At 31.4% G+C, this 8,768-nt stretch overlaps 3 protein-coding genes across 3 annotated transcripts; 2 read left to right on the forward strand and 1 right to left on the reverse strand.

Moving 5' to 3' along the window:
- Nucleotides 1–420: 420 nt before the first annotated feature.
- On the forward strand, nucleotides 421–1,374 carry LOC108739177. The gene is made up of 4 exons (XM_025978083.1): nucleotides 421–531; nucleotides 604–780; nucleotides 889–921; nucleotides 1,185–1,374. Exons 1-4 carry the CDS (start codon nucleotides 504–506, stop codon nucleotides 1,262–1,264), a joined length of 318 nt encoding a protein of 105 aa, XP_025833868.1. The 5' UTR covers nucleotides 421–503; the 3' UTR covers nucleotides 1,265–1,374.
- A 2,979-nt stretch (nucleotides 1,375–4,353) lies between these two features.
- LOC108739174 (turripeptide Gli9.1-like) lies at nucleotides 4,354–5,458 on the reverse strand. The gene is made up of 4 exons (XM_018472942.2): nucleotides 5,348–5,458; nucleotides 5,098–5,274; nucleotides 4,941–4,973; nucleotides 4,354–4,560 (listed from the first exon to the last, which is right to left on the reverse strand). Exons 1-4 carry the CDS (start codon nucleotides 5,373–5,375, stop codon nucleotides 4,451–4,453), a joined length of 348 nt encoding a protein of 115 aa, XP_018328444.1. The 5' UTR covers nucleotides 5,376–5,458; the 3' UTR covers nucleotides 4,354–4,450.
- Nucleotides 5,459–6,288: 830 nt separating this feature from the next.
- LOC112905508 lies at nucleotides 6,289–7,390 on the forward strand. The gene is made up of 4 exons (XM_025978081.1): nucleotides 6,289–6,396; nucleotides 6,469–6,645; nucleotides 6,771–6,803; nucleotides 7,179–7,390. The coding sequence occupies exons 1-4, from the start codon at nucleotides 6,369–6,371 to the stop codon at nucleotides 7,262–7,264; spliced, it is 324 nt and encodes a 107-aa protein (XP_025833866.1). The 5' UTR covers nucleotides 6,289–6,368; the 3' UTR covers nucleotides 7,265–7,390.
- The last annotated feature ends 1,378 nt before the right edge of the window (nucleotides 7,391–8,768 follow it).

An 8,768-nucleotide genomic window follows, 5' to 3' on the forward strand; every position in this document is an offset into this window, starting at 1 on the left:
ATAGTAAGTACAATAGCGGGAGCGATCTTGAGGAAAAAAGCGTTTTTATTGACACTTTGGATCAGACAGTAAAGCTAATAAAATACCTATTTCCCTTTTATTTATGGCGCATTGTTCAACATTATGAGTTAAGAATTTAAACCTGCTGTAATTTGTTATAATATTTATCATAATTTCAATAGAGAAAGTCAAACAATTCAAATATATAAAAATTTCCTAAGGCACATTATTCAACATTGTGAGTTAAAAATACCCATAATAAATTTAAAGGAAGATTAAATCAGGTGCAGAAAAATAAAAAATGAACATGGCCAATAAATCTCTGACAATAGAATGATTCTGTCTTTCAAGAGATAATTTAATTTAATTTTATTTAAAAAAAATATTTTTTCTTTTCGTTCCCACTCCTTACATTTATTATCAGTTCTACATCCACCATATAAAAGGCAGGTAAATCTTTGTTCTTCTATTTTTATTAAAGAACTCCCTTATAAGGAAATACTATGAAGATTCTTTCGGCATTATTTTTGGGTAAGTCAATTTCTTTTTATCTTCTTGGAGCTAATAGAATGCACAATACTAATTTTCATTAATTCATTGGAGCCGTTTTCGTGGCTCAAACCTGGAGTTATTCTCTAACAGGACCCTTAAAGAAGCGCCAAGGATGCTTGTTGTGTACTGACGAGTATGAACCTGTTTGTGGCGTTAATAGCGAAGGAATTAGAAAAACTTTTGGAAATAATTGTGACTTGGACCAGTGGAATTGCGTCACAGGAGAAGGTGTGTAACACGATAAAAGAAAAACAATACGCAATTAGACAGTAATTTTGTGCCATGTTAATAAATATGGAATGACCAGTAAACTGAAACCTTAATATTTCTTTACAGATTATGAACACATAAGTCATGGAGTTTGTCCAGGTAAGATTAAGAACAAATTCTGATTTAGATACAAAGAACAACAACCTAACACCTACGACACTATCCAAACTAAAAATGGGGTAGTAAAGTTTATGTTATTGGCGTTTTTTCTTTATCGAGTCAAAGCCAACATATTGCCAACTAAAAATATTTACTGTTGACTGTAGTTTTTCATTATTTATTATATATTCTCCAACTTTCTCATCATGAAAGGTGAACGTTTCGGACAAATACTTACATAAAAATTATCTTTATGCCAACAGAATCTGTAAAATCCGGTTTCGGAGATCCAACATGCACCATTGTTTGTCAAATTGGACAATTCCCTTCTTGTCACTGTTAAATGAGGAATTCCAGAGGACACAATAAGAATTAGTATACGATGTTATTCACTACTTAAAATTTGATTTTCTAACAGTTTATAACAAAACTTAATAAACAAATTATTAATTCTTTCGTTGTTTAGTTGTTTGCAACATATGTTTAAAAGTAAAATTTTGCATCTTCGAAGTGATTCCAAATAATTGAAAGATCAGATGTAATTTAAAATGAGATGATATCAAATAAAGTAAAACGTTATTTGTTTATCTCAATTGGTAATATAAAAAAAGTCCAGAAATGTTTATTAATAAATGTAGCAAATAAACGTCTAACAAAATTTTACAAAGAATATATTTGTAAATTAAATTACATCTATCTATTTAAATATATAAAAAACAAATTATAAAGGGTTACACGAAATTTTAAAATTCTTAACTAAAATTGAATATAAATTTCCTATTCTTCAAAAGAATTTGAAAAATAAGTGTTTCGGCTATGTTTTGTTAGTGTAATGACTACACTTAGAATGATTTCAAATATATGTTCAACTATAACTTTGTTTCGAAAACATTTAATTTAATATAACTGTTTTATACAACGAGAAACTCTTGTACAAACTAGAGTGGGTGGATCGACTAGCGAGTTTCAATGATTTAGGGAGCCGGACCATAGGTTAAATCATAATGTGTGGGTTCTTAAAGAGAAATTAGACTAAGACAACTCCCTGAAAGAGGGAAGCACTTTCAATACTCAAGGTGGCAGATATTATGAGAATCGGTATGGCACTCTGGTGCACAATAGTGCGATGTGGAAGGGAACGGTAAACCACCACATTATGATCCAGAGTAAAACGTACAACTAAAGAAGTTAAATGATGGCGCCCTTTGGGGTAAAGCACTCCGGACGTAAACTAGTCCCCCATTCGGATGTCCTCGGGGGATGTCATCAATAAATGCAATAGGAGTAGATGCAATATTTCACGAGTCGGAGCGCGGAATGTTAATACAATGAGGCAAGTAGGGAAATTGGAAAATTTGAGATGAATTGATTCGAATTAGATATAGTAGAAGTCCGTTGGCCTAAAGCTGGAGACTTCTGGAGTGGAGACTTTAGAATAGTACATACAAGATCGATGGAAGGTAATTCGGGGGTAGGAATTGTAATGCGTGGGAAAGCAGGGCAAAGCATAGAAAGTTATTTATTTATAGTTAAATTACACTTGAAGCCGGTAAAAGCGGTATTAGTGCAGGTCTGCATGCCTACATCATCTTACAGGGATGAAGACGTAGAAGCGGTTTATGCAGATACAGAAGAGGTGTTAAGTTTAGTTAAAGGGCAGGAAAACCTAATAGTTGTAGGAGATTTCAACGCAGTAATAGGAGAAGGTAAAGACGGTACAATAACAGGTTCTTTTAGATTAGGCAATAGAAACGACAGGGGAGATAGGCTGATAGAATTATGCGATAAACATAGGAAGAGCTGTACGTGGAAGATGCCACGTGATTTAGAAAGATATCAGTTAGATTACAGACTTGTTAGGCAAAGATTTAAAAATCAAGTGAAGGACCGTAGGAGTTATCCAGGAGCAAATATAGATAGCGATCATAACGTATTATATGTATAGACCAATCATAAATTGAAAAATTTGAAAAAGAGGGAAGTTAGGTGATGTGACTTGAAAAGCTAAAATGTAAGGAAACGCGTGATAGGCTAGGTACAAAGACCGACGAAATACTAAAGACGGCAGGATAAAAGAATGGCAGGGACATAGAGACAGAATGGAACTGCATTAAAACGTGCCTAAAGTCAGCAGCTACAGATATACTAAATCTTAAACAAAACGAAAGGTGGAAACTCTGGATAAAAAATGACATTGTAGGATTAATAGAAGAAAGGGGAAATACAAAAACAAGACAGACGATCCGACAGGATTTGAACCTTGACGAAACTCTTGTACAAACTAGAGGCTATTAAATATACATATATCGTTAGAAGGTAAAAGTAAAAAAAAAAATAATAAATCATGACAGCCACAAAAATGGAAATAACTTGTTAAAAAACAGACATGTACGTAACAAGTTTGCCTCGTGTATTTTATGGTATACCACGCGCACAAACAGAAGATATTCAAGACACAGCTAGTAATTTAATTTTAAATTAGTAGGTTCACGCACGAATAGAGTTTCAGACAAGTTTTATTAAGATTCAAAGGTAATCATTTAAAGAAACTAAGGCAGTTTTAAATAAATTATAACTTTAGATAAAGCAAATTCTCATGTACTATTTTTTTATATATACGGACAGTGTGGACAAATTTCGGCGTTTGTATAGGGCAACTCGGTAACGATAAGATACAAAAAGAATTAATAGCGACTTCGCTATCTCTTTTTTGAGGCAAATTTATTGGTGTTTCCAAAAACTTGCCATCCTCTTTTGTTTATATTTGTTTGTTATAAACAAATTTGTTGACCGTAAAAGGGTAAGATGGTAAAAAGCGCCTTTAGCCCTTTTGAAAATCAGTTATAACGATGTTGTAGGCAATAATAAAAAAGCTTTTTGCTAAATTTTTAGACCTCGTAATGGTCACATGAACTGTCACGGTCATATTTCGTAATTTTTAGTTATTTCAAATTTCGAAAAAATTCTCCTTACCTTAAATCTTGTTTTTTATTTTTTCAAAAATCTTTAGAAATACGACCGTTATAGGTGACGTGGCCACTGCTAAGTCTAAAAATTTGGCAAAAGGCCTTTTTTATTATTACCTACAGCATGATTACAATCGATTTTCAAAAGAGCTAAGAGCACATTTTACCATCCTACCCGGCAAGGCCCTTTTAACAGAAACTGATAATATCAGTTACCTCACACAGAACGCATACATAAATCTTCCAATTTTTTCACAAAAATGATCTCAAATAGTAGACGCTACACGTCGTCATTCCTTCAAAACTCTTGCATATTTAGTGCTCTCATTAAAATTTTAATGCTCCGTACCCTGAAGAACTATATCATATTGTTCTTTATTTTGACAACCATTTTCATCTACTACTTAACTTAGGAACTGCTGTTCGAAGAAGATATTATTTTTAAGGAATATAATTAAAAATAATCCAAAATAATAAATGTTTATTAAAGATTGTAAATTCCACGAGTAGTAGAAATTAATTATTATTTAATGATGTTTCCACAATATTGTTCTGCGTTGTAATCATTTCAGAAAATGTCCTGTGAATGATCTTACACATCCACAAGCAGGGTGACTGTCATTTGGACAAATAATGGTACATGTTGAGTTCAATAAACCAGATTTTATAGATTCTGTTGGCAGAAAGATAATTTTTATGTATTTTTCCCAAAAAAGCACACCTTTCATGATAAAAAAGTTGGAAAAGAAATTTTCTTATTTTTCTTGAAATGAGTCTATGGTTTATAATTGTTTTTCTAAATTCTATAACATAAAATAGTGAAAGAAGATTAAGTTATTTTTATACCAAAATGCAAGAATATATAATAAATAATGAAAAACTGTAGTTAACAGTAAATATTTCCAGATGGCGATATGTTTTTATTTACTCGATAAAGAATGAACGCTAACAACATAAACTTGGACAATATTACCCCATTTTTAGTTTGGATAATGTCATAGTTGTTAGGTTGTTACGTTCTATATCAAAATAAGAATTTGTTCTTAATCTTACCTGGACAAACTCCATGACTGATGTGTTTATAATCTGTAAAAAAGTTTTAGGTTTCAGTTTACTGGTCATTGTAATAAACTTTCTTAATTATATTTCCTCATTTGTTAATATGGCACAAAAATTACTGTCCAGTTGTTTTTTTAATTGTGTTACACACCTTTTCCTGCGAGGCAATTCCACTGGACCAATTCACAGTTGTTTCCAAAAGTTTTTCTGATTCCTTCGCCATTAACGCCACAAACAGGTTCATACTCCTCAGTACACAACAAACATCTTTGGCCCCTCTTCAAAGGTCCTGTTAAAGAATAACTCCAGGTTTGAGCCACGAGAACGGCTCCAGTAAAATAAATCAAAATTATTACAGTGCCTTCTATTAGCTGCAAGAAAATAAATAGAATTTGACTTACCCAAAAACAATACCGAAAGAATCTTCATAGTATTTCCTTATAAGGGAGTTCTTTAATAAAAATAGAAGAACAAAGATTTACCTGCCTTTTATATGGTGGATGTAGAACTGATAATAAAAGTTAGGATATCAAAGATTTACCTGCCTTTTATGTAAGATTTGGAACTGATAATAAATGTAAGGAGTGGGAATAAAAAGCAAAAATATTTTTTTTAATAAAATTTAATTAGATTATCTCTTGAAAGACAGAATCATTACTTTATCAGAGATTTATTGGCCATGTTCATTTATTTTTCTGTACCTTATATAATCTTGCTTTAAATTTATTGTGTGTATTTTTAGCTCATAATGTTGTTAGGTACAAATAAGAAAAAAAATAGACATACCAAAAAATAATGGTGACAGATCCTTCATATTATTATTTATTAGTAGGACAATACTTAAACAATAAAATAACAAAGGTTTACTTGCTCTATATATCCAAAATTATGTACCTAAAATGTTGAACTAAAAATATAAGTAAATAACAAAAGCAGGAGTGATCTTGAAGAAAAAAGCGGTTTTGTTGACACTTGAGTGGATCATATCCTAATTCTAATAAAATACCTTTATTTATGAGGCATTGTTCAACATTATGAGTTAAGAATTTAAACCTGCTGTAATTTGTTATAATATTTATCATAATTTCAATAGAGAAAGTCAAACAATTCAAATATATAAAAATTTCCTAAGGCACATTATTCAACATTGTGAGTTAAAAATACCCATAATAAATTTAAAGGAAGATTAAATCAGGTGCAGAAAAATAAAAAATGAACATGGCCAATAAATCTCTGACAATAGAATGATTCTGTCTTTCAAGAGATAATTTAATTTAATTTTATTAAAAAAAATATTTTTGCTTTTCATCCCCACTCCTTACATTTATTATTAGTTCCACATCTTACATTAGTGGGCATATAAAAGGCAGGCAAATCGTTATGATTTTTTATTATTTAAAATCATTCTTATAAGGAAATAGAATGAAGATACTTTCGGTATTATTTTTGGGTAAGTAAATTTCTTTTTATCTTCTTGCAGCTAATAAAATGCACAATACTAATTTTCATTAATTTATTGGAGCCGTTTTCGTGGCACAAACCTGGAGTTATTCTGTAACAGGACCTTTAAAGAAGGGACAAGAATGTTTGATGTGTGCTCAGAAGTATAAACCTGTTTGTGGAGTTAATGGCGATGGAATTAGAAGAACTTTTGGAAGCCACTGTGAATTGGCCCAGTGGAATTGCCTCGCAGGAACAGGTGTGTAACACAATTACAAGAACAACTAGACAGTAATTTTTGTGCCATATTAACAAATGAGGAAATATAATTAAGAAAGTTTGTTGCAATGACCAGTAAAGTGAAACCTCAATATTTTTTTACAGATTATAAACACATCAGTCATGGAGTTTGTCCAGGTAAGATGAAGAACAAATTTTGATTTTGATATAAAGAGTAAAAACCTAACAACTACGACACTATCCAAACTAAAAAAATGGGGTAATATTTTCCAAGTTTATGTTATTAGCGTTTTTTCTTTATCGAGTAAATGACAACATATCGCCATGTATAAATATTTACTGTTAACTGCAATTTTTCATTATTTATTATATATTATCGCGTTTTGTTATAAGAACAACTTCATGTTGTTTCATTATTTTATGTTATAGAATTTAGAGAAACAATGATACTCTTTTCAACAAAAATGAGAAAATTTCTTCCCCAACTTTCTCATCAAGACAGGTGAGCATTTCAGACAAATACCTACATAAAAATTATCTTTATGCCAACAGAATCTGTCAAATCTCGTGTACTGAAGGGAACATGTACCATTGTTTGTCCAGATAGCAGCCACCCTTCTTGTCAATGTCTAAATTGATTCAGAGGACATTTTTGAAAATGATTACAACGCAGAACAATATTATTGTGGAAACATTAACAAAGATTGTTTAATTTCTATTACTCGTGGAATTTACAATATTTAATAAACACTTATTATTTTGAATTGTTTTTAATTATATTCCCTAAAAATAATATCTTCTTCGAAAGCGTTTGCCGGATTATGACAAGCTGGTTGTGTTTCGGATTTCCAATCTGAATATTTTCTGGTTTTTATTGACTAATATTAAGCGACCTTTTTTCTATTTTCATTCCAAGGTCTATAAGTTTATTATCCTTGTGAGTTTCAACACTGCCATATCTTCCTGTTTTCAGATCCTTGTGCGAGTACGTAACTTGTAAATGTTTAGGATGCGTTTAATTAGGAGTTCCTAAATTAAGTAGTAGATGAAAATAGTTGTCAAAATAAAGAACAGTATGATATAGGTCTTCAGGGAATGGAGCGTTAAAATTGTAATGAGAGCACTAAATATGCAAGAGTTCTGAAGGAATGATGACGTGTAGCGTCTACCCGTTGAGATCATCTTTGTGTAAAAATTGGTACATTCATGTAAGCGTTCTGTATTAACTACTTAATACTATCAGTTTTTGTAAAAAGGGCATTACCGGGTAGAATGGTAAAAGTGCCCTTAGCTCTTTTGGAAATCGATTGTAACCATGCTGTAGGTAATAATAAAAAAGGCTTCTTGCCAAATTTTTAGACCCCGAAGTGGTCACGTCACCACGGTCAATAAATCTCTGATAACATAATGATTCTGTCTTTCAAGAGATAATCTAATTTAATTTTATTATACATGGAGTACGATTTCGACCTACTTAGGTCTCATCAGCACGTCATAAGCGACTCCGACAGAAGTGCATTCTTTTGTGTGCAACAAGACAGTATTTTATGATTTACTACAAACAGCGTACTTAACACCATCTACCGAACATTGCTACATTTTTTAGGATTCTAAAATGTTCGATAAGTATATTAACGATTTGTATACAGGTCAGAGGTCAGTATTCTATCGAAACAACTTTGTTGATCTGTTACATGTCTACCACGTAGGGGTAGCTACGCCATGAGTTCACTTCAACAAGTCGATAACCTTAACGATCTTCTCGAACATTTTTGAATCCTGAAAATGGATCAATATTCAGTAAGCTTTTATTTTGTTTTCAAAACAGCGATTAGTAGCCGTGGTCATTTTACAATATAGCTATAGTCCGTCGAGCCTTCCTTCAGATTTCAGCACGGCATCAAGAGTTTGTGAAACAAATCTACAAAAAATTAAAAAATTTTCAAATAGCTTGTAGAATCTCTAAAAAGTTTAAATGTTTATACGTTACCCACAGATCTTTTGTGACCTATGGCATATTGTTCTGTATTTTGACAATAATATATCTATCTACTACTTAACATATGAATTAGGTACTAATTAACCGCATTCTAAACAATTATATTATTCATTAGGTAATTTTAGGAGGAATTCAAGAGAACA

The sequence above is a fragment of the Agrilus planipennis genome, unplaced genomic scaffold (assembly GCF_000699045.2).
Source record: "Agrilus planipennis isolate EAB-ADULT unplaced genomic scaffold, Apla_2.0 scaffold220, whole genome shotgun sequence".
Lineage (NCBI taxonomy): Eukaryota > Metazoa > Arthropoda > Insecta > Coleoptera > Buprestidae > Agrilus > Agrilus planipennis.

Coding starts and splice junctions, on each gene's coding strand:
- LOC108739177 (XM_025978083.1), top strand. CDS start 504: ATGAAGATTCTTTCGGCATTATTTTTGG. Junction 532..603: donor TCTTTCGGCATTATTTTTGG/GTAAGTCAATTT, acceptor AATTCATTGGAG/CCGTTTTCGTGGCTCAAACC. Junction 922..1,184: donor AAGTCATGGAGTTTGTCCAG/GTAAGATTAAGA, acceptor TTATGCCAACAG/AATCTGTAAAATCCGGTTTC.
- LOC108739174 (XM_018472942.2), bottom strand. CDS start 5,375: ATGAAGATTCTTTCGGTATTGTTTTTGG. Junction 5,275..5,347: donor TCTTTCGGTATTGTTTTTGG/GTAAGTCAAATT, acceptor ATTTTACTGGAG/CCGTTCTCGTGGCTCAAACC. Junction 4,561..4,940: donor CAGTCATGGAGTTTGTCCAG/GTAAGATTAAGA, acceptor TTCTGCCAACAG/AATCTATAAAATCTGGTTTA.
- LOC112905508 (XM_025978081.1), top strand. CDS start 6,369: ATGAAGATACTTTCGGTATTATTTTTGG. Junction 6,397..6,468: donor ACTTTCGGTATTATTTTTGG/GTAAGTAAATTT, acceptor AATTTATTGGAG/CCGTTTTCGTGGCACAAACC. Junction 6,646..6,770: donor GAATTGCCTCGCAGGAACAG/GTGTGTAACACA, acceptor ATTTTTTTACAG/ATTATAAACACATCAGTCAT.